This window comes from Macrobrachium nipponense, chromosome 4, assembly GCF_015104395.2.
Source record: "Macrobrachium nipponense isolate FS-2020 chromosome 4, ASM1510439v2, whole genome shotgun sequence".
Classification (NCBI taxonomy): Eukaryota; Metazoa; Arthropoda; class Malacostraca; order Decapoda; family Palaemonidae; genus Macrobrachium; species Macrobrachium nipponense.
The window spans coordinates 58,368,185-58,396,146 of record NC_061100.1 but is presented as its reverse complement, the minus strand read 5'-3'; the positions used below and the strand labels follow the sequence as shown (position 1 = coordinate 58,396,146).

General features: G+C 43.2%; 1 protein-coding gene across 1 annotated transcript; it reads right to left on the bottom strand.

Moving 5' to 3' along the window:
- Positions 1 to 1,840: 1,840 nt before the first annotated feature.
- Positions 1,841 to 26,106, bottom strand: LOC135210936 (uncharacterized; the record flags this gene model as incomplete). Its single annotated transcript, XM_064243908.1, is given in 2 exon segments — positions 1,841 to 2,598; positions 25,960 to 26,106. Coding segments are annotated over 2 exon segments (393 nt in total), but the record flags the coding sequence as incomplete, so codon positions are not given.
- Positions 26,107 to 27,962: the final 1,856 nt, after the last annotated feature.

Below are 27,962 nucleotides of genomic sequence, written 5' to 3'. Positions count from 1 at the left end.
TATTTATACACATTATTTAACGAAGATGAAGCGAAATAAAAGAAGATGGTGGCAATCAAGGTTATATACTAGAAGGGTAGAATACAGTGGTTGGGAATTACTCGCTGACGTGAGATTCCAAGAAGTTTCTGGCCACAGTAAAGTCTTTTCTTCGTAATAACTAATAAATTGAAGGACCTCTTCCTCACTCCAATCAGCCATGGTAGACATATACGTACTGACTGACCAAAACAAGGGACTCTACTATGGACGGCACTGTTCATAGTCGGTGTCAACAAGTTCAGCAACCTCTGTTGATACGCGTGTAATACAGGTCCAGTCCACACACTGTGTAACGTGCAAAGACACCTCCCTTTGATTCGGGGCCCAAAAACCGACAATTGCCGGGACATAGGGCGAACGGAGTCTTGAACCTCGCGGGTTCGGGGTTTGAGGAACCGCCCACACTTGCGTTTTTGTTACAAGAATCGGTTACAGTACAAGGTTCGGTTCGTACGTGTGTACTCACCTTTAGGTTACAAGCAACATACAATAGCTACCATAGTCTTAAATTATTTGCAATGAATCGGTTAGGCTAATAGCTCACGTAGGCTAATGCCTATCTGAAAAGATTAACTAAATTAATAATATATTGTGGATCAACTCTAGCCAAAACTTCCAAAGGAATGACAAATTCTTTAACAATTCTCTTCTTTCATGAAAAGGATGGCAAAGATCATGTAGCTATTACAACGACCATGTGCTCTCCAAACAGAGGACAGCCAGACAAAGGCCAGTTTCTATTTTCAAAACAAACTTTTATTCTACAGTTTTAAACCTAAATAATTTTCATTAATCTTAAAAATAAGCACTCAACTTTTAAATTTGGGAGATTCCATGATCACTGAAAAAAAAATTTCTCGAAATTAGGAGCACTGGCTGGAGACACCTTAGTCTGCATTGACTAGAGGGATAATGGTTTTGGGTCTTTCAACCGGCCCGATCATAAAACAAGATGGCCGATGAGCAAGTGAAATTGTCACTTCTGCAGTTTTGACGCAGGAAACTGGGTACAGCTTTGCTGAAGACAAGATAAAATGAATTCTTGTCTTTGAGTCTATTATATTCTATCACATGTCATAGTGTTTATCATTATGGCATAATACCCAGCTTCAAGACCAGGCTAAAAGATATTTCTTTGATATTAGTCTAGTCACCATTGGGCGCTGGCACACACCATGGAGGGTAACTCCTTTGAGGATGAAACAGCGATTACACTATAAAAAATATACTTAGGGATTGCTGTTGGCTTTAGTTCTTTTCTTTTATGATACTATGCCAGCTATAATTGTAATTTTCCACAGAAAAGTGCAAAGAAATAATATTAGACAAAAACATGTACTCTACCTCACAAAAAGTTATTGCATCTACCAATCTCAGTAAACCTCATAAATAGTTAACAATAAATATACTCAAAATTTTTTACCGATTTCAGTTCTTATCTGTTATGATATTGTATGTGCTGTAATTGTAATCTTACAAAATAAAATAAAATAAACTTTTAAAAAAACATCTATTTTTACAACTGTCTTGGAAAACAGGCAATGCACGTGGCTGTAATTATCCACTTTCAACTTACCATGGAAGGTACAATGTGCATTGCATATCTTCCTCTTTCCATTGATGTGTTTTCTTAAATTGGCCAACCTTAAAGTTTGCCCAATCAGGGTTGTGCTTAATATATACTTAACAGGTCCGCAAGGGTTAAACCCTGTTGGTTATGTGAGGAGTTTTGTAGTATTAAAATGTACATGTTTACCTTACCTCCTGGAGTAAAAATGATAAATATCTAAAAACCATCTACTTTGTATATTCATTTATTATTTACATAGGTGAACAAAATCTAATAAAACATTGTTCCAACAGGGAGTTCTTAAAAATAGCCAACCAAAAGATATTTAATGAAAACAAGGTTTAAAAAAGGTTGCTCTTCTTTCTTATGAGTATACATGACTCAAAGATTTATTAAAAGCCTGAAAACTAAGAGCACTTGCAAAATACAATGTGCAAGTTAACCCATTTTAAGCACATACTGGTAAACAATCAACTGTGACAAATCATGTAAAAGATATTTGTTTATGAATGAAGGATTAGTTAATGATCGCTAAACTTGAAATGAAAACCCGGGTGATACTGAATCAGCCATTTTGTTCTCTTAAATAATTAACTATATCTACCATAATTACATATTTGTAACCACTTACATAATACAAAAGACTTTTGCATCACCAACTTTTATATGCTTCAAAATTAAAGGCCTGTTTAATTTTTCAGTATACAGCATTACAAAGAAAGTTACTCTCATCTAGAAATTTACTCTTTCAGTATACCTTTTGCCCTTAACTCTTCTTTCATTTCTTCTATTGTTATTCTGTGTTCTTCTTTGAGTTTTCTCCTGGCTCTGTCTCTTTGAAACAATTCCGTGACAACAAATCTAGGTAGCCTTCTGCCCTTATAATACCTTGTATCATGTCTTGTATTTACACGTCTAAGAACATCTTCTACGTACTTCTGAGCATCAAAGGCTTCCGCTTCCCGTACAATAGCCATCTGTTCAGCCTGAAAGGAATAAATGAATTTTAACTTTAATGGAATATACCATTTGAAGCTCATTGTGTTACCATAAATTCATGTCATACATGTGACGACTGCTTGATGTCCATTGACTTAGCTAATATAATTAATAAAAATAATAACAATAATAATTTTATCATCATCAGTACTAATTATACTTAACCATTTCTCAAGCTTTTAAAGGCAATTTTCAATGTACTAATTATTAATGATTAAAAGATAAAGCACAAGTAAATAACAGCCTTTACTATATATATAGTAAACAATATAAAAAAATAGGTTTTGATGTAGAAAAAACCTATTTTTGGTAGTCGCTGTCTCGTCCTCAAGGAGTTACCCTTTCCATTGTCTAAATAGAACTCCATGGTGACCAGACTAAAGTATGTACCTTAGTTTTACAAGACCACTAAGCTGATTGATTAACCGCTCTCCTAGGGCTGGCCGGAAGGATTAGATTTTTTTATGTGGCTAGGAACTGACTGGTTACTTAGCAACAAGACCAACAGCTTATTGTGGGATCCAAACCACATTGAGAAATTAATTTCCATCACCAAAAATAAATTCCTCTGATTCTGCATTGGCAGAGAGGGGAATCGAACCCGGACCCTGATATTGGTAGTCAAGCATGTAACCGACTCGTCCGTGTAACTAAAGTGACCAGTCTAATGTCAAAGAAATTCTCTTTAGCAGGTCTTGTGGCTGGTTATTGTGTCATAAGGATAAACACTACAACACATGATGGAGTATAAATAAGAGGACACTTTCTATTATCCTCAGCGAATACTGAGGATAAAATCCGCAAGAAGAAGTGGCTATGTGTATATGTGCCATCATATTGTTTACATACAACCAGAAAAGGATCAAGACACCATTACTTTCTCTTGGTCAATGCAGGATAATCCCTTACCAAAATCCCTTGACTTTTCATCAGGGAAGTGGGAGGGTGTAGAGGACTCAACAGCAACCACCAAAAATATTGTTATAATACAATAAAGTTTCATACATACTTACCTGGCAGATATATACTTAGCTAAGACTCCGTCGTCCCCGATAGAAATTCAAATTTCGCGCCACTCGCTACCGGTAGGTCAGGTGATCTACCTGCCTGCCCTGGGCGGCAGGACTAGGAACCATTCCCGTTTTCTATCATATTTTCTCTCTTCCACCTGTCTCCTGCGGGGAGGCTGGGTGGGCCATTAATCGTATATATCTGCCAGGTAAGTATGTATGAAACTTTATTGTATTTATAACAATATCATTTTCATACAATGAACTTACCTGTCAGATATATACTTAGCTGATTGGCACCCTTTGGTGGAGGGTAAGAGCAGCTAATATGGAATAGACAGGTAAACAACATATGTTGTAGGTATAAAAGAAAAACCTTGGTTCCTACCTGATAGGTGGTAGACTTCGTGGCTGTAGCCCGGTAGTCTGCATCACCTCAAGACTTTAGCGAGATATTAGATCTATGGCTAGAGTTCTTGTGGGTCTGTCGATGGGTATATGAACCGCTTACTCGGCAGAGCCTGAAAGGACTTTGTCAATGGGTACTGAACCACTTCTATGACAACACACCTTATGAAGGAGCATAACCAATCCCGACCACCTGATCCTAACCACCATGTTAGTATATAGAATTGTTCTGAGTTATCCCCGAACTCATTACAAACAACCCATAACTCGAAACTAAAACGCATTCATACAAAAATTCCCCCCAAAAAAATTTTACTACTCCTCTAAAAGATATCACAAGAGTTCCTTACTGAACAACAGTGACTGGCCGCCAGTGCAGCACCGAGCCCTCTTTGTCAGCAGAAATCTAGAACATATCTAGTAGAAGGTATGTACAAAGTTAAGGATTGGTTGTTTGCTCCCTGTACCCAGTATCGTATCCGCCGATACAAAAGGCCCCAGAGAAAAACATTTCTCGTAGGTCACGCGAACGTCTTTAAGATAGTGAGATGCAAATACCGAATTGCACCTCCAATATGTCGTATCAATGATTTTCTTTAGCGACATATTCTTCTGAAAAGAGAGAGACGTCGCCACTGCTCTAACTTCATGAGCTTTTACTCTTAAAGCGGAAAAGAGTCGTCAGGACAGAACTTGTGAGCATCTGTAATGACGCTCCTAATGAAGAAAGCTAATGCGTTCTTAGACATGATTCTTGTGGGGTCCTTAATCGAACACCAAAGACTTTGTCTAGAGCCTCCCATTTGTTTCTTCCTTTGTAAGTAGAACTTCAAGGCTCTTACAGGGCAAAGAGACCTTTCTGTTTCTCTACCTACTAGACTCGATAAGCCTTTAATCTCGAATCTCTTGGGCCAGGGATTCGATGGGTTCTCATTTTTCGCTAGAAAAAGAGTTCTAAACGAGCAGAAGGCCGAGTCTCTGTTAAAGCCGACTTCATCTTCCAGGGCATGAAGTTCCCCAACTCTTTTGGCTGTCGCCAAAGATAGGAGAAACAAGCATTTCTTTGTTACATCCCTGAACGAAGCTAAATGAGGAGGCTCAAATCTGTCAGACGAAAGGAACTTGAGAACTACATCCAGGTTCCAGCTGGGAGGAGTTAGTTCCTTAGATTTTGTCGTTTCAAAATGATATTGTTATAATACAATAAAGTTTCATACATACTTACCTGGCAGATATATACTTAGCTAAGACTCCGTCGTCCCCGACAGAAATTCAAATTTCGCGCCACTCGCTACCGGTAGGTCAGGTGATCTACCTGCCTGCCCTGGGCGGCAGGACTAGGAACCATTCCCGTTTTCTATCATATTTTCTCTCTTCCACCTGTCTCCTGCGGGGAGGCTGGGTGGGCCATTAATCGTATATATCTGCCAGGTAAGTATGTATGAAACTTTATTGTATTATAACAATATCATTTTCATACAATGAACTTACCTGTCAGATATATACTTAGCTGATTGGCACCCTTTGGTGGAGGGTAAGAGACAGCTAATATGGAACAGACAGGTAAACAACATATGTTGTAGGTATAAAAGAAAAACCTTGGTTCCTACCTGATAGGTGGTAGACTTCGTGGCTGTAGCCCGGTAGTCTGCATCACCTCAAGACTTTAGCGAGATATTAGATCTATGGCTAGAGTTCTTGTGGGTCTGTCGATGGGTATATGAACCGCTTACTCGGCAGAGCCTGAAAGGACTTTGTCAATGGGTACTGGACCACTTCTATGACAACACACCTTATGAAGGAGCATAACCAATCCCGACCACCTGATCCTAACCACCATGTTAGTATATAGAATTGTTCTGAGTTATCCCCGAACTCATTACAAACAACCCATAACTCGAAACTAAAACGCATTCATACAAAAATTCCCCCCAAAAAAATTTTAATACTCCTCTAAAAGATATCACAAGAGTTCCTTACTGAACAACAGTGACTGGCCGCCAGTGCAGCACCGAGCCCTCTTTGTCAGCAGAAATCTAGAACATATCTAGTAGAAGGTATGTACAAAGTTAAGGATTGTGTTTGCTCCCGTACCCAGTATCGTATCCGCCGATACAAAAGGCCCCAGAGAAAAAAATTTCTCGTAGGTCACGCGAACGTCTTTAAGATAGTGAGATGCAAATACCGAATTGCACCTCCAATACGTCGTATCAATGATTTTCTTTAGCGACATATTCTTCTGAAAAGAGAGAGACGTCGCCACTGCTCTAACTTCATGAGCTTTTACTCTTAAAAGCGGAAAAGAGTCGTCAGGACAGAACTTGTGAGCATCTGTAATGACGCTCTCCAATGAAGAAAGCTAATGCGTTCTTACATGATTCTTGTGGGGTCCTTAATCGAACACCAAAGACTTTGTCTAGAGCCTCCCATTTGTTTCTTCCTTTGTAAGTAGAACTTCAAGGCTCTTACAGGGCAAAAGAGACCTTTCTGTTTCTCTACCTACTAGACTCGATAAGCCTTTAATCTCGAATCTCTTGGGCCAGGGATTCGATGGGTTCTCATTTTTCGCTAGAAAAAGAGTTCTAAACGAGCAGAAGGCCGAGTCTCTGTTAAAGCCGACTTCATCTTCCAGGGCATGAAGTTCCCCAACTCTTTTGGCTGTCGCCAAAGATAGGAGAAACAAGCATTTCCTTGTTACATCCCTGAACGAAGCTAAATGAGGAGGCTCAAATCTGTCAGACGAAAGGAACTTGAGAACTACATCCAGGTTCCAGCTGGGAGGAGTTAGTTCCTTAGATTTTGTCGTTTCAAACGATCTAATCAAGTCGTGCAGATCTTTATTATCAGCAATCTCTAGGCCTCTGTTTCTGAAGACTGCCGAAAGCATGCTCCTGTATCCTTTGATCGTCGATACAGATAAGTGAGAGACCTCTCTCAAGAAGAACAAAAGGAAATCAGCGATTTCGGTTATAGAGGTACTGGAGGAGGACAACTTCTTAGACTTACACCACCTTCTGAATACCTCCCACTTCGACTGATAGACTCGTCTAGTGGAAGCTCTGCGGGCTCTAGCGATAGCGCTTGAAGCTTCGCGAGAAAAACCCCTCGCTCTGACAAGTCTTTCGATAGTCGAAAGGCAGTCAGCGCGAGAGCGGGGAGGTTTTGATGAAACCTCTCGAAGTGTGGCTGTCTGAGAAGATCCATCCTTCTTGGAAAGGATCTTGGGAAGTCTACTGTCCACTCCAGCACCTCTGCAAACCAATCTTGTGCTGGCCAAAACGGGGCTATCAGGGTCATCCTTGTCCGTTGGACGCTACAAACTTTCTCAACACTTGCCCCAGGATTTTGAAAGGGGGGAAAGCGTACACGTCCACATGAGACCAGTCTAGCAGGAAGGCATCGACCACGAGAGCTCTTGGGTCTTCCACCACTGAACAAAAGACTTCCAGCCTTTTGGAAAGGAATGTGGCGAACAGATCTACGTGAGGAGTGCCCCAAAGATCCCAAAGACTCTGACACACCTCTGAATGAAGGGTCCATTCTGTGTGAAGGACCTGGCTTCTCCTGCTCAGTCTGTCCGCCCTGACGTTTCTCGTACCCTGAACAAATCTTGTCAGGAGGGAGATGTTCCTCTGTGAGGTCCAAAGTAGCAGATCTCTTGCTATCTCGTATAGAGACACGGAGTGCGTTCCTCCTTGCTTCCGAATGTAGGACAGGGCGGTAGTGTTGTCCACATTCACTTGGACCACACTGTTTGTCACAAAAGGTTCGAAGAACTTTAGAGCCAAGTGAACTGCTAGAAGTTCTTTGCAATTTATGTGCCAGGACACCTGTGCTGCCTTCCAGGTGCCTGACACTCTCTTCGGTGGCCTAGTGTTGCTCCCCAACCCTTCTCCGATGCGTCTGAATACAACACTCGGCTTGGGTTCGGAACTTCCAGAGAAATTCCCTTGTTCTCTTTTAGAGGGGACAACCACCATTGCAGGTGTGGTTTCATCTCCATTGGAAGGAGAAAACTGTCGGAGAGAAGTCCCGTCTTCCAGTTCCATGATCTCCTTAGGAAAAACTGAAGAGGACGAAGATGCAGTCTTCCTAGAGGAAAGAACTGTTCGAGCGAGGAAAGGGTGCCTAGAAGGCTTAACCATTCCCTCGCCGAAGTCCGTTCTTTCCCTAAGAAGAGAGAGACTTTTTCCAAGCCTCTCACGATTCTCTCTTGCGAAGGAAATACTCGAAAACCCCGAGAATCCATCTGAATCCCCAGATAGACCAAGTTCTGTCTGGGAATCAGTTGTGACTTCTCGAGGTTCACGAGTAGTCCCAACGCCTTTATCAGGTCTAGGGTCAAAGAAAGGTCCTCCAAACACTGTCTCTCTGTTCTGGCCCTGATGAGCCAATCGTCCAGGTATAGAGAGATGTTGACGCCTTTGAGGTGAAGAAACCTCGCCACATTCTTCATCAGGTTTGTGAAGACCTGAGGAGCTGTGGACAGGCCGAAACACAAGGCCCTGAACTGAAAGATCCTTCCCCCCGTCATGAAACGGAGGTACTTCTTCGACGAAGGGTGAATCGGGACATGAAAATAGGCGTCCTGGAGATCCAGCGACACCATCCAATCTCCTTGACGTAAAGCCGCAAGGACTGAGGCCGAAGTCTCCATAGAGAACTTCTCCTTTAGAACGAACTTGTTCAGAGCGCTGACATCTAGTACTGGTCTCCAGCCCCCCGAGGCTTTCGCAACCAGAAAAAGCCGATTGTAAAACCCCGGAGAGTTTTGCTCTAGAACTAATTCTATAGCGCTCTTGTCCCACATTTGATTCACCATCAGACGAAGAGTATCCCTCAGTACAGGGTCCCTGTATCTGGCTGACAGTTCCCGCGGAATGGTCGTTAGGGGAGGACTGTCCTGGAAGGGGATAATATCCCTTCCTGATTATGGACATCGAAGAGGCGTACGAGTTTATGAGTGACCCAGCGTCTGCAAATTCGAGAAGCCTGGCACCCACTGGTGTTTGGAGGTTGTCTGTCTCACTTCCCTTTCTTAAAGGGACGGAAGAAGCTTTACCTCTCCTCTCAGGACCTCTTCTCTTAGAGGGAGCTCTGGAGGGAGGGCCTCCTCGAAAGGGCTGAACCGTAGAAGTCGGTCCTTTCTTGTCAACCGAAACTAGGGGTCTCTTCTTCCTTGCAGTTTGCAGGAGAAGATGCTGAGTCGCCTTCTCAGTCAGTGAGCGAGAAATGTCCTTCACTAACTGAGAAAGGAAACAAGAAGTCCGACATGGGAGCGAAACCAGGGCTGCGTCTCTGTGAGGGAGAAACCGCCTTGGTTAAGAAGGCACTAAAAATACTCCTCTTCTTAAGGAGTACCGCTCCAAAAAGAGAGGAGATTTCTCCCGAAATCCGTCTTGTACTGCCTTATCAATACAAGAAAGAATACTCAGAATGACTTCGGGGTCTAGACCTTCCGAGTCATGAGCCTTCTTAGACATCACCCAAGGGACCAGTCTAGGAAATTAGGAAACACTTCCAAAATATGGAAGAGGCCCTTGAGGAGATGATCCGTCTCAGAAATCGCCCAAGACACACGAGCTCCATTCAAAGCGTGTCTCCGCGATGAATCAACCAATGTTGAAAAGTCCGCTTCGGCTGCGCTGGGAGAGAAAGGCCCTGTTCTCCCCAGTTCGGTACCAGAAACCTCTCTTGCCAGAAAGTATGGCTGGAGGCATACAGAAGGTTGGTTCTGCCCAGATCCTTCTTTGACAACATCCATTTGTCTAGAGACTGTAGCGCTCTCTTCATAGAGATCGTAGGTCTCATCTTCAAGACCGACGAAGACTTTGGTACAACCGCACTCGAAAACATGATCGAGGCGAAGGAGAGCCACAGATCAAAGAATCTCCGTACTCCTGCAAAAGAAGGTCCGTCAGAACTCTATAGTTAGAGACTCCTTCTCTACCGTTAACCTCTTCTTCCGAATCTCCTTCCACACCGTGCGGAGAATCGGCCTGAAAAACGAGAGGATCTTCATCCAGTTTCTCTCTCTACTGGTGACAAACTCCTACTAGGAGAGGGACTCATAGAGGTGAACAGAATCTCTCTCAAGTCTAAAAGAAGTCTCGCGTCTGCTTGACTTCTCACGCCTGGAAAGCTCCTCGCGCTTGGCTGGCGCCTCGCGCTTGTCTGGCGCCTCGCGCTTGTCTGGCGCCTCGCGCTTGGCTGGCGCTTCTCGCTTGGCTGAGCTTGTTTGCCTGGCTGGCATCTCACGCCTGGCTGACGCCTCGCGCTTGTCTCGCGCTGCACGCAAAGGCTGACTCCTCGCGCAATGGCTGGCGTCTCGCGCTGGCTGATCCTCGCGCCTGGCTGGCGCCTCGCGCTTGCCTGAATTCCTCCTGGCTGGCGCCTCGCCTCTTGCTGATTCCTCCGCGGCCTTGGCTGGGCGCCTCGCACCTGAGCGTATCCTTATCCAGAGCAACTCGCTCGGATAGCTCCTGACACTTGCAAGACTCTTCGCGCCTGGAAGACGTCCCACGCTGAGTAAAGCTCTTCATGTTTCTGCGGAGGACGCTTCACGATCTGGCAGGAGGGAAAGAAGACGAGACTTCTTAATAGGAAGTCTAGCGGTCCATTCTTGCGAGGGGGATCCCTCGAAAGAACTCCAACCAAAGAGGCTATGCTGCTCTTGTACTGCAAGCAATATCCTCTTGGAAGCCACACCAGCGTCCTCTTCAATAGAAGAAGCAGGAGAACTCGAGGAGTGCGATCCTCAAATACCGTTCGAGGAGGCGTCGAAACCAGCTTAGCCTTCTTGATAGAAGAAGGGGCTTCCTCCGAGAAGCGCTCCGGGCTCGAGTCAAACGCGCGCTCTTTCCAGTGCCTTTTCAGTAGCCTAGAAAGATCCGAGTCCTTCCACCCTCGTTTAGGTGAAGGAGAACCGGACGACGAGAAACAATCTCGTAGGACGCTTCTATTAAAGCGGTCCTGAGCAGACTGTAGCGAAACAGAACCTGCTGAAGGGACGCCTGACCGTTGGGGATTCCCCACAACCTCCGTACGACTTTCGACTTTCCTTCTCCTCTGGGTATGTGAGTTTGGAAGAGGTCTAGGCCTGGGAGCATCGCAGGGACGGTCAGACGCCCCCTCCACAACACTGGGAACACTCGCTTCACTAAGTAATTCACTATCACTTCCCTTATCTTGCATGGCCGCCATCTTTGTCTTCATTTTACGAAGAGTAGCCTTCAGATTGGCGATTTCCGAAGCCGAATCCGAATGCAAAGCCTGTGAGGGTTCAGATACATAGGGAGAATCAAATTCATTAATAATAGGAGAGTTAGACTCGGAAAAAGGCTCAATAGGCCTTGTACTCACACTCTTTTGTGCAGCCCGTCTAATTCTATCCCTCTCTAACTTCTTCAAGTAAGAAGTTAGAGTCTTCCATTCATTAGCATTCAACTTTTCACACTCAATACAGGTGTTAGCCAAAAGAACAGTCAAACCCCCTACATTTACGACATACAGTGTGAGGATCAACCGAAGCCTTCGGTATCCTCACCTTGCAGTCTACATTCACACACACTCTCACACTAACACTTGAATCAGACATTCTATCAGAAAAATCAAAAGCAAGTCCAAATCCAGTCCACAGTAGCGGAAATGCCAAAACAACGATCCAGTACGTCACCAAGAAATCCAAATATAGATGATCAAAAAGTCTTGAAAAGCGAATTCCAGTCAGGAGGTAGTAACAACAATGTTGATACCACCGGCGACAGAGAAAATATGATAGAAAACGGGAATGGTTCCTAGTCCTGCCGCCCAGGGCAGGCAGGTAGATCACCTGACCTACCGGTAGCGAGTGGCGCGAAATTTGAATTTCTGTCGGGGACGACGGAGTCTTAGCTAAGTATATATCTGACAGGTAAGTTCATTGTATGAAACATGATTTTCCTATGTCAAAACATGTTTTTTTTATAGTGTAATCTCATCCTCAAGGAACTTTATGAAGAAACTGACAGGTGACAAAAAGTTTTAAAATTTTAATCACAACACCCCAAAAAAAAATTCTGGTATGAGTCAAGCCACTAGTTTCAAGGCCCCATTCTTTATTTTAAATAACTTAAGGTCTGGTAGCAAAGATCAAGAAACTAAATGCAAACTTATGTTTCTAAGGTGAAGCTCTGTGGTGACTTACTTAAGCATGCTGGCTATCGTTGCAGTATTGTCAAACCTTCTCCAGCGATAGTTAGCACCCCTACGCAATAATGATGCTTGAGTATGGGGGAAAAACAGACCTTAGGGGATGTTTGCCGTGATCTCTAGGTAAACCTTAAGAGCTTGAACTCGGCATAATGTATTGTCTGATAAATTTAGTTTGCTTAGAATAGACTTCCTTCATAAAGGATTCTCATTTCTGGCCAACCAGGCCTTTGTGTGATGCATCATATACGTACCAGTCTAAGAGAGCCCAGTTTGCTAATACAAGCTCTGATGCTAATGCAAGCAAGATCACCTACTGTAGCTTGTGAGTTGTGGTTGTATCAGTTCCGTTGGACTGAGGGGCTGATCGAAGTCTAAGCACTATTCAGGGACCAAGTAATCAGAACCTTTTGAGAGTGGGTTTTTGTAATGAAAGGACACAAGGGTAGTGACAACTTCAATATTAGAGCCAATCCGAAATCCATAAAGCATTGGTTGGTTCCATTAATACTGCCTTGTATGCCATGATTGTTTTAACTGCAAGGTGTTTGTCTTCCAAAAGGCACATGAACATTTAAGTATTTCGGATATAATCTAACCATATCTTCCATCCAGATTGCTGCTGCCAGATTATGAAGTCTGTAATTTTTTGCACTGGTACCTAGCAATGTTTGGCAAGTAATTTTCACAGTAGATAATATTTCAAAAATTCACCAGTGAAGGTCTCAGCTCAGAAAGGAGGATCCGTAAACGACTTTCCCTCCTACTGACTGGGATACAAAAGTGGACAGTAGTGGAATTTATCTCTTCGCCTGTTGTTAAAGAAATAGGAACCAATGCCTGTTTAGCCAATTTGGGGCTATTAAGTAAGCTGTTCCTTTGAAGGTTAGGAGTTTACTCAACACCTTCGAAATCTGGAACAATGGAGGATATGTTAACCTCTATTTGTTTTAGTCTTGTAGGAAGCATCTCTTCTTGTTGCTTGTCTGGCAGTTTGTGACCTTCATACGTGGTGTACAGGTTCACTTCCAGTTGTGGAAGCATGTTGGCTATTGTCTGAAGAGTGGTTGTCTTAACATCCACTCTGTTGAGGCTGTTGTTTTCCTTGATAGGGAGTCTATTACTACATTGAGAGATCATGAGAGGTGAATTGTAGACAAGTGCCACTTCCATGCTTGCACCATTGAAGGATGGCTAGCATTATCACATTGACAGGAGGTGAGCATGATACTGATATTGCAGTCATGTTGTCTAGAAACAACCAAATGTGCCTCTTCTGGAGGTTTTTGAGTTTTTTGAGAGACTAAAAGACAGCCATCAGCTCCAGGAAATTGATATAATTGATATAACAATATCTCAGAGTAGCTGAGCACCCTGCCGCTTCATGATCCTCCCAACGTCCTCCTAACCTGTCAACAAGGAATCTGTGTGTATTGTCACTTGTGCAGACTGAGGAGTCAAGATGACCAGTTTTGGCAGAGATTCCTTTTGGGCTAGCCAAAGTATCTCTGGAACTTTTTAACCTTTTTGATGAGGTCTGTTTTGCATCTTATTTCTTGCATGCAAAAGACAGAATTTGTTCACAACCTTTTGTTACAATCTGAGAACTGGATCTATCTATTATTGATGTGAATTGCAAAGGGCCCGTCATACGTTCTAATTGCCATTTGGAAACTGGGATCTGCAAGGCATGTTTTGAGCATGATGGGGAGAGACAACAAACCATGAAAGGTATCCTAACAGTCCCAGCCACTGCTTTCACTGAAAGCATTGGCTGGGTGTGAGGTGGGATTTCCCCAATTAATTATAAAGCCTTTTGACAGTGCAATAATACTCTGAAATCACGTGAGGTTAGGTTCCAGACCCCTTGCACAAGGAGAATTTTTGCTAGTAAATTCTTATTTCTAGAGTTTGAACACTAGATATGACCCTAATCATGCTCCCTAAGTATTAAACTTTTAAATGAAATTAAAGTTACTGTAATTTCATTTAAAAGTTAGCTCAATGCATTACCTTTAAAAAAGAAATGGCTGGTAAAAATACAGGAGCGTGTGAAGATTATGGTACTATTTCTCTCTTTCCCCCTTCCGATCGATCTATTTTTAGAAGTCTTCTTAACCTTGTTTTTAAGAAATTCTTTATTCTGACTCTTTCTCTTCTTAATGAAATTCCTTTTCGTGAACAATCAGTGCTTTTTATTTGGACTAATACAACTCTTAGTTATGTTATGGAGGAGTGATACAGTAGTTACATTTGACGTTGTCTTCATGAGAGAGAGAGAGAGAGAGAGAGAGAGAGAGAGAGAGAGAGAGAGAGAGAGAGAGAGAGAGACCGTCGTTGGGTTGTTTGTAGTTGTCAGAAATGATTTAAAAGTTTAAATGTTTTTGTGCGTTTTGTATGTTGTTTGTGTTTGGTGTTGCTGTGTGGTAGTGTGTAAGTGAGTACATGTGTTTTTCTAGAGTATGAGTGAGCAAGCTGTTGAGAAAGAGCGTGAGTGGTGGATGGATAGTTAGCAAGTGGTTTGCTAGTTGGGTGATCGTTTGGGTTGTCTGCTGGCATGGTTGCCAAGTCAGTTAGTCTATGATCAGAGTCTGTGATGGACAGTCGGTTTTCCCAGATAGTGGTCTGTATTTGGCAGTTTTTGGGACAGTCAGTTTGGTCGGAGGTAGTCAGTTGTCATACAATTGTTTTGATGTAAAATTGAGTTTGTTGTGCTTGTGTCCGTCTGAAGGTTGTTGAGCTTGTGAATTTCTGTTGTGTTTGATTTGTGAGTTGTTGTGCTTGTGTCCATCTGAAGGTTGTTGAGCTTGTGAGTTGTTGTGTTAGTGAGTTGTTGTGAGCTCTTGATGTTGATTGGTGTTTGTTTGTGTTGTTCATTTGTTGTGTTTGTGAGTTGTTAACTCTTGATGTTGATTGGTGTTTGTTTGTGTTGTTGATTTGTTGTGTTTTGAGCTGTTGTGTAGTCTCGGTGTTGATTGGTGTTTGTTTGTGTTGGAATTGTAATGTTTGTTGAGCTGTGTGAAGTTTTGGTGTTGTGGGTATTGGTTTGTAAGCATGGAAGGTTTGACTGAAGTGGAGGGGCTGAAGGAGTTGCAGTTGTTGAGGGAAGCTAAGGAAAGAGTGGAAGAAGAGTACGAGAGGATTAGGAATGAGAATGAGGTGTATAAGAGGGAATTGGAATTATGAAAGGGTATTTTGGAGAGGGAGCTGTTGGAGGTAGGTTTCCTGGGTCTTGTGACTGGCCAGGAGTAGTAAGGAAAAAGGAAGAGCGAGTGGATGAGAGTGGAAGCGATGAAGGTGATATGATTGTAGTAAGTGAGGATAAGAAAGAAGGGAGACAGAATAAGGATCAGAATGAGGATAAGGATAAGAAAGGGCTTAAGAAGAAGAAGGGAAAGAAAGTTAGTAAGGATGATAGACAGGATGTAAAAGGAATTGAGAATGTTGGGAAAAAGGAAGAGAGTAAGGAACAGAATGAGAGTGATTTAGAGGGAATTAGTAGGTAAGACGAAGAAGGGTAAGAAAGGTATGACTAAAAGTATGGATGTGAGTATGGAAGTAGATTCGTTATACTTAAAAGCGGGTAAAAAGGTCAGAATGGAAGTAACAAAGCGAGAGTGAGCAGGAAGTGCAAAAGGCGGTGTATATGAGAGAGGTACCCTGATGTGAGAAGTATAAGGAATATGGTAATAGGAATGCAGGGTACTCTTTTATAGAGTATCAAATGTACTGTGTGGCTAAGTATGGGGATAACAAGAGAGTTGGGTAGCTTTTTGACAGGACTTTTGTTGAGTATGTATATGATAATGATGAATGTAGGAGATGTATCATGTGAAAGTGTTAAAACTAGGATTATGGAAGAGGCTAGGAGGGCAAAGAGTAGTGTTACGTATAGGAGGAAGAATGATTTTGAGGAGGCAAGAATGAATGTTGGTGAGTCATTGTCTATGTATGTATGCCGGTTGGAGACTTTAGCTAGGAAAGTTTGGAGGCAATGGAAATATGAGTTTCAGGAGTTAGTGAGGAAGTTGTTAGTGACTGTGCTTGAGAGAGTATGTGAGTTTATAAACCTGAAATGTAAGGAGAAAATGAGATAGAGGAATGAGGGATGGAGGAATGAGAGGTTAACGTGGAATGATATTTTAGATAGTTGGGGATTACAAGCTAGATAGGTGTATGAAAGAGAGCAGAAGTGTCAGCGTCAGGACCAAAGTAAATGAGGGTATGCCTGAGTTTAAAATGAGTAGTTGTCCTATATAGGAGCATGAGAGCAAGCAATGTAAGTGTGGTGAAACTTAAGAGAAATAGAAGTGCAAGTGTCAAAAGGTAAGGGTCATTTAGTTGTGAGCGAGAGCAGAAGTGTTATAGATGTGGAAAAGTCAGGGCATACATGAAAAAAAAAAAAAATTGTATCCAAATGAAGAAAAAAATATAATTTTATTATCTTAACAGAGAAGAAAATTTGTTTATTCAACTGAAGAGAAAAAATATTTTTTATATCCAAATGAAATAAAAAATACTTTTATCAAAATGAAGCGGAAAAATAAAAATTTATCAAGCATCAATATGTTTTCTGGGCCTAACCTGTGTCGTCCCGTGAAATGTTCCTATAGCACTCATTTCTGATATATTAATATTGCTAAATATACAAGAGAAAAAGCTATATGGATTATGCCAGGATATTCCTGGTGTCGGTATAAAACTGAGGCGAGTGAAACCACTACCAGCGGTCCCATGCCATTTAGTCTCTTCCTTTCTCAATTTCCCCCGTTCTAAAGAGGAGCCGTACCAAAGCTATCTACCGCCCGCTACTGCTACAACTAGCGCCCCGTCCGCCATTCCTTTTATAACACTTGTACAAGCTTCATGTGTTGTTTTTTTGGAAGCCTTTAACTTGTGTTTTTACGATGTCTGAACATCAGGAAACTCCCGTATCAAAGTTGAGTACTGCAATTATCAAATTTGTTCTTGTTAGGGTAGCGATGTTAGTTATAAGTATGTTTTAGGCGTTTGTTATGTAGCAGGAGCCCCGCATGACGCCGCTCCCGAGTCAGCCATTACATGCATCGCTACCCGTGAACTTTCACAACATTCACGACGACTTTCGATTAATCTTCCATACAAATTGTAGTCGCGTTTTATGTTGATATTAGCATTTTCTCAAGAATTTACGAGTTTATTATTGATAACCTGACGTTATATGATATGTGACCTGACGTGAGGCCTATCCTGGCCTACCCGACCAGGCTTCATTGGTTTTGGAAGGTAGGCTAGGCTGGGGATCCATGTTATCCTGCCCCTTTTGGCTGACTCCCCAACCGATGCGTTGGCTGGGTGATGTACCCTTTTCCCTTTTTTTCCATGGTGGATCTCGCAAACAAGGAGGCTACCTCATTCACCTGACCATGTCGAAATTCGATTTTGGAAGGCTCCATGGCCCTTATCGTGGCCTATGTATGGGTCCCTTGAGCCACCCTAGCCGGTCTGAGTCACCCTGGCCGACATGACCGGATCGTTCCAATTTTGCGAAGGTTAGGCTAGCTGCTCGTTAGGACCATATACGTCTTCCTTCCCCCTCCTCCTCCTTCTCCCCTGTCCCCTCTCGCGTCAGGACTATTGTATTGTGTTTATTATCATATTATATATCATATTATTGTGTTGATTCAGTTGACAGTTGGCCTATAAGTCGGCTGTCCCTGATATCGGTTGGATCACGACTTCTCGGAAGGTGTCCCACCTGGCCGGTTGTAGTGACCAACTGATCGCGAGTGGGCCACTCCTCTAGACGACCTCCCTCCCCCCATCCCACCTTGGTGGGGTGGCACAGCTCGCCATACGCTACCTCTAGGCAGCCTACCCAAGCCTTATCCTCGCTAGCAGGGGGAGGGTAGGGGGTACAGTCGGGAGAGTGGTACACCTCCCCATGCTCAGAGGGGGTGGTACAGAGGTTTCCACCCGGGCGAGCCCTGGTTGGCCACCTGGCTCGTCAGGACGGTAGACGTCTCGTGCTACCTCATTCTCGCCTTTCCTATCCTCAGTCCCCTATCCCTTGCCTATCCTCCCGCCCCGGCCCGGCTAAGAGTTCGTTACTGTTATAAATATAATAGCTACGATCCCTTATATGATCAGATTCAGGCCTAGGTTTTACCTATTTTCCCTGTTCCGATCCCCCGACTGGACCCGGAAATAGAATGATAGTTTTTGGTGGGGACTGGGCCCGGAATGAGCGTCGATACAGTGCTCATGCACAGTAGTTTAATTTAGTTTTAGCTTATGTTAAGTATGCTTACGGTCCGTTTACCACGACGGGCAATTCCACCCCGCCGGGTATTCTAGGACCGAAGCACCGTGTTCCCCTTCCCTAGCTCCTTCCCAGGTTTTAAATTCTTGTTTGTACTTCTGTTCCCCACTCCGCTGGCGGCGGACAGTGGGCTAAGAGAGGCGATCCTAGTCTTCTAGGAGACGCCTCTCCGGTGCCAGCGGACTCAGGCCAGGTTTAGCCTTCCCCTGTTCTGTTTGTACCAAGCCTATCTTATTATAAGAGATTATGAGAAGAATGAATAACAAGGGCCTGGAGCTGTCGGGAAATATTAATGCTTCGATTTGTAGTAAGACATGCGTTCCGCCGGAATCAACTCCGGCAGCAATAGTATAGAAATGCATGCTCCGCCGGATACATCCCCGGCGGGTCTATATAGTGATACTCATGTATCATTTAACTTACAGATGGTACGTTGTCAGGAGACAGCATGTACGGCCATCCTGCAGCCGCCGTGCGGTCATGAAGTATGCCGCTCCCATGCTGGATGTGCAGTCCAACTGGACGACTTGCTGGTGTGGCACCCGGACAGGTGCAAAGTTTGTTACGCCTTGGTAACGGACCTCACTACTGAGTCGGTAGGTACCATCCCATTAAATGATACAATGAGAATTATATTATTGCATATTGAGACAGTAGTTCATTATTCTAGGATAGACTTTAAAAGCAGCTACCTCTTACAGACCCCCCAAGCCGTCAAGGATTCGGCTCTTACAACCCTCAAGGTCTTGGTTGGAGGATTTGGCCGGAACGTCAAGTCCAAGCAACACTACATGCTGTCGGAGGAGATGTGTTCTTTGATCTACCCGAATGCGAAGATGTCGGCAGCTGTAGCGGCGGACTTGGCGGCCCCGATTATAGCCAAGATCCGGGAAGAGACCCAGGCCGTGCTTGCGGAAGACCTGGAGGGTTTTGGTGAAGAGGTCCTCGGAGAAGTGGCGGCCATCAACTTGGACCGCGAGCCCATGGTTGTCGACAACCTGGGTGAAGGTAGGGAGGTAAGTGAGGCAGGTGGTACGCGGGCTAAAGTTCTGTCCTTTAGCCCGTCTCATTCTTCTTCTTCAAGGGTTTGCTGGGAGACCTACGACTTCTAGGGACAAGTCGGGCTCGGTAATCCCTAAAGTAAAATCAACTATAGACACCCATAGGTCTATTAAGAAGTCCCTTCCTAAGCCTTCTAAGCCGAAGCCGCTTAGGACTAGCCGCACCAGTACATCTTCAGCCCCCAAGCTGATGGCGGACGCGGCAAAAGCTGCTCCCCCACGACATGGGTTGAGAGCTAAAGGGTTCAAACCCAGATCTCAGGATCCTGGCTTTGACCCGGCAACATTCTCCAGCATGCTTATGCAGGAGATGGGGAACTTGGTGCAAACCAAGTTCCAAGAGATCTCAGCACAGCTGGTCTCTAGTTTGGAAACGTCAGGAAAGTCTATACAGTCCTTGGCGGCACTGCTACAAAATCAGGAGAACTTGATGGCGGGAGTCCTGAAGTCCGGACACTCGCAGCAATCTTTTGCAGTGCCGGACGCCTCAAAGTTACCGCCCTTTAAAAATAATAATCCTTGGCGGCTAGCTGCACATGCCCCCTTCTCAGAGGGCATGTTGACGATAGAAGGATGTGGAACCCGACCAGTAGAAGACTGAATTCTACCTGCCGGGTCTCCAATTCCCCTTCACAGGATATGCGCGTCTAACGGAGGAGGCACTAATAAGGGAAGACAAGGTCCCAAAGGAGACCGTTATCTTCCCCAGAGACCAGGCCCAATCAGCTTGGGTTCGAACTTTAACAGACTGGGAGTGTATCAACACTAAGTTGACACGCCACAGAAGTCCTTTCACTATGTTTGTGGTACCGGATGATACTCCCATTCCTTGTACCTCTAAAGCAGTGGAGCTGACGCTTCAGGCGGCAGCAGAGGACAAACCCATGCCTCAACTCAGGGAGACAGATTTGCCTTCCCTGCTGTTCCCGGGAGGTATGGAGTGCTGGCAGGATGCCCCTGCAACCTTTTCGGTAGGCAAGCTGAGCCCGAACTGCGCAACCACCCTCTTCACCGAACGCCTACCTAGGCTTCCGGAGGCTTTGGTAAAGGCGGAGTATAAAGCCAGATATCGCTTGAGCAGGTCCATCAATTCCGCCACTACAGAGGAAATGACGTCCCTGGTCTACACAGACGAGCCTCTGTTTAAGATCTTGACGAAGTCATTACTTCACACCTTACAGTGTGACGTATATGACTTCGCAGTAACCTGGAGGAATTGCAGGAAGCATGTCTTGGCGGATGCTTCTATTCGACATGAGCCAAATAGACTTGTCAAATCCTCAATCTGGGATGCAAATCTGTTCCCCGAAACCTTAGTAAACGGAGTTCTTGGGGAAGCAGCTAGAGTGAATCAGAGCTTGCGGGTACGTTGGGGCCTCATTCCCAAGAGGAAATTCGAACCCTCTGGAGCACACCCCAGGGGCAGGAAGAGATCAAGGAAGTTCCAGCCCTTCCAGACCACCCAGCCTCAGACGGTGGTACAGGCTGTTCCGGTAACCCAGTTGGGTCAACCCTCCACCTCAAAAGCCCAGCCTCAACAACAGTTCGTTCTGCTGCAGAGCCAGCCCTCTCAGCAGCCAAGACTCAGCCACTTTCATCTCTTCCCCGGCCTTCAATGCCTCCTTCGAAAACCAAGGAGTATTTCAGGGCTATAATAGGTTTGCAAGAGGTAGCCAAGCCAGAGGAGCTTTCCGGCACAGGGCCAGTAGAAGAGCATCCGCCAGAGGCAGAGGCTTCCGAGGAAGGCGGGGTAGTCGACCCTCTGCTAGCCAGTGAGACTCATCAGGTAGGAGGGAGGCTGTCCCTATTCAGGAACCGCTGGAAATTCAGCACTTGGGTGCACAGCATAGTAGCAAAAGGACTGGGATGGAGTTGGAAGAAAGGGCCTCCTCCATCAACCAGTTTTTACCAAAATCCAACGGCGGACCTAACAGAGTACACCCAAGACCTTCTTCAAAAGAAGGTAATAACAAAAATCAAATACTTAAAATTTCAAGGACGCTTGTTCAGCATTCCAAAGAAAGACTCAAACAAGCCAAGAATAATTTTAGACTTGTCCCATCTGAACTCATACATTCAATGCGACAAGTTCCGTATGCTAACCGTCTCGCAGGTGCGGACCTTACTTCCCCGTGGGGCTGTCACCACCTCTATAGATCTTAGAATAAGTTGAATTAATCATTGTATCCTCTATCTTAGAGAGAGAGAGAGAGAGAGAGAGAGAGAGAGAGAGAGAGAGAGAGAGAGAGAGAGAGAGAGAGAGAGAGAGAGAAACTTACTATAATGTTCCAGTAGCAAGGCACTTCCACCCCTTCCTAGGCTTCAGACTAGGCAAACAGGCTTATGCCTTCAAAGTCATGCCATTCGGGCTCAACATAGCGCCCAAAATATTTACAAAGATAGCAGAGACAGTAGTACAAGAATTGAGAGCTCAAGGGATAATGTTTGTAGCCTACCTAGACGATTGGCTCATCTGGGCCACAAACGACGAGGAATGTCGCAGAGCAACCCACAAAGTGATAAGATTTCTGGAATATCTAGGATTTCAGATAAACAACAAGAAATCCCGGCTTACTCCGGCACCACGCTTTCAGTGGTTGAGAATACAATGGGATCTGAACTCATAAAAATTATCGATCCCCCCGGAGAAACACAGGGAGATAGCGAAGGCTACGAGGCAGTTCCTCAAAGGCAAACAGACGTCCCGTCGGAACCAGGAAAGAATCTTAGGTTCACTCCAATTCGCCTCAGTAACAGATGTTCTGTTAAAAGCCAAACTGAAGGATATAAACCGAGTTTGGCGGACCAGAGCAAACAAGAAATTTCGAGACAAAATTTCCCACATCCCTCAGATACTAAGGAAAAGACTTCGTCCATGGACAGAAGTCAAGAACCTGGCAAAATCAATACAGTTACAGTTTCCCCCACCAAGTTTAGTGGTCCACACGGACGCCTCACTAAGCGGTTGGGGAGGATACTCTCAATACGAAAAGGTTCCAGGGTCATGGTCCCTAACATTCCGCCAGCTGCATATCAATGTTTTAGAAGCTATGGCAGTATTTCTAACCCTAAGGAAACTCTCTCCGGCGAGGAAGATCCATATCAGGTTAGTGTTAGACAGCGCAGTAATAGTCCACTGCATAAACAGAGGAGGTTCCAAATCGAGCCACATAAATCATGTCATGATAGCGATCTTTTCCTTAGCAGCAAGGAACCAGTGGCATCTGTCAGCTACTCACCTGGCAGGAGTAAGGAACGTGGTGGCAGACGCACTGTCAAGGACAACTCCGCTGGAATCGGAATGGTCCTTAGACGACATCTCTTTCAAGTGGATCTGCCAGCAGAGCCCAGACCTCCAAGTAGACTTATTTGCCACGGAGTCCAACCACAAGCTACAGTGCTATGTGGGCCCCAATCTGGACCCTCTGGCTCATGCCACAGACGCCATGTCAATAGACTGGAACACTTGGCGGAGGATCTACCTATTTCCACCAATAAACTTACTAATGAAAGTCCTGGACAAACTCAGATCCTTCAAAGGACGAATTGCGCTGGTAGCTCCCAACTGGCCCAAGAGCAATTGGTTCCCATTACTAGTGGAATTGGGACTCCGGCCCCGCCGGATCCCCAACCCGAGACTAACACAGTTAGTACAAACGAGGACTGTGTACGCTTCCTCAAGGATTCAGAAGGCCCTAACTTTATGGACTTCATGAAATTTGCGGCACAAAAAGATGCCAACATGGATCCTCTAAACACCCTGTTCCTAGAATCAGACAAACAGGAATCTACGCTTAGGCAGTATGATTCAGCAGTAAAGAAGCTAGTCTCCTTTCTAAAAGAATCAAAGGTACAGACGATGACTACGAATCTGGCAGTTACTTTCTTTAGGACCCTGTTTGAGAAGGGCCTAGCAGCTAGTACGATTACTACAACTAAATCTGCCTTAAGGAAAATATTCCAGTTTGGTTTTAACATTGATCTAACAGATTCGTACTTCTCGTCCATCCCAAGAGCTTGTGCTAGACTAAGGCCAGCGTACAGACCTCATACAGTCTCCTGGTTTATAAATGATGTACTTAAGCTAGCTTCAGACACTGACAATGAATCGTGTCCTTATATAACTCTTCTTAGGAAAACTTTATTCCTAGTAAGCCTGGCCTCAGGAGCCAGAATATCAGAACTGTCGGCTCTTTCCAGAGAACCAAATCATATTGATTTCCTTCCATCCAGAGAAGTTCTATTATCTCCAGATCGAAAGTTCTTGGCTAAGAATGGGGACCCACAGAGTAGGTGGTCCCCATGGGAGATTGTCCCACTTCCACAGGATCTATCCCTTTGCCCAGTCAAAACATTAAGATCATATTTAAGCAGAACTTCCAATAAGTCTTCAGGTCCTTTATTCATTAGAGAGAATGGTGGAACGATTTCACTAAAAGCAATCAGACAACAAATTCTGTATTTTATTAAACAAGCCAACCCGGAATCAGTTCCACATGTACATGATGTCCGGGCGGTGGCTACCTCAATTAATTACTTTCACCACATGAACTTTGATGACCTTAAAAAATATACGGGATGGAAATCACCGACAGTATTTAAGCGCCACTACCTAAAATCCTTAGAGGCCCTTAAATATTCGGCGGTGGCAGCAGGAAACATTGTTTCCCCTGACACAGCCTAGTTATATTAATATACCTAATCTTAATAGATCTTATCTGCCTTTCAGTTCTTTCTCTCCTACCTGCCTCGCTTATAGTCCCTAGCCTTGATCTTGGTTTTTCACTTGGATTGCACAATTGAACCACTCCTGTATTGTACATACTTAACTATTATTCTTCTGTATGTAAATATCTTATATTACTTGGCCTTACCAGAAATTGTATGTGATACCTTTATAGATTTCCATAATGTAAGGACCGTAGACTTAAGGAGATTTGTTAAAATTACTGTAGATTTAAGAAAACTTGATTAAAATAGGGTAGAATTAATTAAAGTGTTTAATTTCTCCCTTACAGTAGCCTTGTTGATATTATATCCAAGCTTGTGGGACCTATTCTCTGTTACTATTTCACGGGACGACACAGGTTAGGCCCAGAAAAGGGATTTTGACAAAGGAAAAATCTATTTCTGGGCAGTGACCTGTGTCGCCAGTGAACCCACCCCTGGTTTCCTCACCCTAACTGGCCCAAGTTTGGGTGCTATTTTCAGGAATGGCGGATGGGGCACTAGTTGTAGCAGTAGCGGGCAGTAGATAGCTTTGGTACGGCTCCTCTTTGGAACGGGGGAAATTGAGAAAGGAAGAGACTAAATGGCAGGGGACCTCTGGTAGTGGTTTCACTCGCCCCAGTTTTATACCGACACCCTATATAGGGGTGAACGAGCCAGGAATATCCTGGCATAATCCATATAGCTTTTTCTCTTGTATATTTAGCAATATTTATATATTAGAAATGAGTGCTATAAGAACATTTCACTGGGTGACACAGGTCACTGCCCAGAAATAGATTTTTCCTTTGTCAAAATCCCTTTTTTATTCAATTCCTATTATCAAAATTACTAAAACGTAGCATACGAGATATCTCGTGATATTTAATGGCCATAAAAAGGTTTCAAATAGAGTTTCTAAAAATTACTATATTACAAAAAATAATCACAATTTTCTGTTGAAATCAAATTAGTATAGTGTCTAAACAACTTATGTTTTCATTTAATTGAATAAAATAATTGGATTCTTTTTGAAACATTATGTTGAAAAAATAGATCCTTTAATGGGTTATAGTACAGTGGTATCACAGTCCCTTTTAAATTCATAGTCATTTGTATTCAGCATTCTCAGTAAGACTCTAGTTTTACAATAGACACTGCTAGGCATACAGAACATAACTACAGTAATCAACAGAATAGTAATCCTGAAACCCCACAGTGAATAGCCTGCTTTAGTTCTTGAGGCATAACCAATAAAGTGAATAGTAGTGGGTCCTTCCTGAACAGAATTTATGAAAGATGTTTAAAAACTAATGATCACAAGAGACTGCCGACATTGCAACTGAAAACCACCCAAAAATTTGTAGAAAAGACATGAAGAATCTGCCATTAGTAGCACCTAGTTGTTGAATTGTATTGGATGTGTTCAAGTGCTGTGAAAAATACAGCTTACTTGGTACATCATTTTACTGATCTCTTTATGCCAATTGGCATATTTAAATACAAATACTTACCTGTCAGAAGTAGCCAACTTCTAAAGCAAAAGATGCCATGTCTGGAGCTCAAGAGTCACTGTTTAAACTGGAAAAAGCATCCAAAATTATGTAACAAGTCTGTAATCTGTGCAAATAAAAAGTGCCATGAAACAGTACGAAAATTTGAATATTTTACCTGGAAAGCCTTTTCTTTTCTGTACTCTCTTTTCTGAATAATCTTCAGCCAGACAAATTTCATCTTTTTCCGTAGTTTCTTGAGTTTGTGCTTATTCATCTTTGCCCTCCTTATTACAATAAGACGGGCAGCCTGCTTTTCTGTGACCTACAAATAGAATATTAATTAAATAATATGTTAATGAAATGAGCAGCCTATTTTTTAGACAAATGACATGACACTACAATGATAAATATTAAGACTTTTGAAATAAAAGTTTTATAATAAAGAGTAGTTTCAACAAATTGAAAGAGTAGAAAGTTTGGGTTTTGGCTACTTCTACTGCGTTAAGCACAACTTTTCTATTAAGCAAGTATAACATGTAACATGTCTGAGGTGCCGATCAATCTTGTCCTACCTCAAAGACATTTTTAGTTCCTTGAAAATTGTTTTCCTCACATCTGAGGTTGCTGCGATCTGGGAAGTTAAATATCTTACTTCACACAACACAGTATGGAGGAGTGATGTAGTGATTGCATTTGACAATGTTCTCAAGTGAGAGAGAGAGAGAGAGAGAGAGAGAGAGAGAGAGAGAGAGAGAGAGAGAGAGAGAGAGAGAGGCTGGTTGTTTTGGTTGTTGGCTCATTAGGTTGTTTGTGTTTGTTGGAGGCAATAGGAAAGGTTTGGATGTTTTGTGTATTTACTATATCATGTTTTATGTTTATTTGTTGTTGTTAAGATCATATGGGGAAGGTTTGTGTCTGTGGTTTTCCGTTTTGAGAGAGAGAGAGAGAGAGAGAGAGAGAGAGAGAGAGAGAGAGAGAGAGAGAGAGAGAGAGAATGGTGCATGGGTTGTTAATGGGTGAAATGCTTGTTGGCGGGTGGCTGGGTTCGTCTGCGGACTCTGTTGCAGAGCCTTGAGGGAGTCAGAAGGCAGCAGTCAGTATTTATTTGGCAGTCTTTGGGACAGTCAGTCTTGTCAGAGGTAGTGAGTTGTTGTTGTTTGTTTTCTGGATTGTTTTGATGTTGTGTAATTGAGTTTGTTGTGCTTGTGTCCGTCTAAAGGTTGCTGAGCTTGTGAGTTTCTGTTGTGTTTGATTTGTGAATTATTGTGTTTGAGTTGTTGTGAACTCTTGATGATGATTGGTGTTTGTTTGTGTTGCTGACTTGTTGTTTTGCATTGTTGTGTAGTCTCAATGTTGATTGGTGTTTGTTTGTATTAGAATTATGGTGTTTGTTGAGCTGTGTGAAGTTTTGTCATAGGTGTTTGTTTGTGTAGTGATTTGTCAGGTTGTTTCAAGTTGTTGTATGGTTTTGGTGCTTGTTTGGTTTTTGGTGTATGATACTCAACAGTTGTTTGTGTCTCAACAACTGAATCAAGTGGACAGCACAGCATCTCGCCCTGAATTTCTTGAAATGTGGTGAGTACATGGATTATGAGAGTTTTGTTTGTTTTCCTCGCTGAACCAACCATCCTGTACTTGAATAGTAACGTAAAGAGGAAAGTGTGGCGGTGGGGGGGATGTATTGTTAGCCGGTACGATTAAAGTAAAAGTGGGGAAATCTTGGTATTTAACCCTTAAATGCCGAGCCGGTATTTTCAAAAGTGTCTCCCGTATGCCAGCAGCGTTTGGGAGTGCCGAAGCGGAAAAAAAGTTTATTTAAATAAATCACAGCACGCTTAGTTTTCAAGATTAAGAGTTCATTTTTGGCTCCTTTTTTTTTGTCATTGCCTGAAGTTTACTATGCAACCATCAGAAATGAAACAAAATATCATTATCATATATAAATATTGGAATATATGACAGCACGAAAAAAAATCCATATATAATTGTATACAAATCGTGCTGTGAGCAAAACGGTTAAAGCTAATGAGTTAATTATTTTTTCGTTGTATTGTACATTAAATAGCGATGATTTTGGTATATAAAAAATTGTAAAACGATCAAAGCAACACAGAGAAAATATTGTCACAATATGATGCATGAATTCGTAACGTGCAGACATAAAAAAAAAAAAAAAAA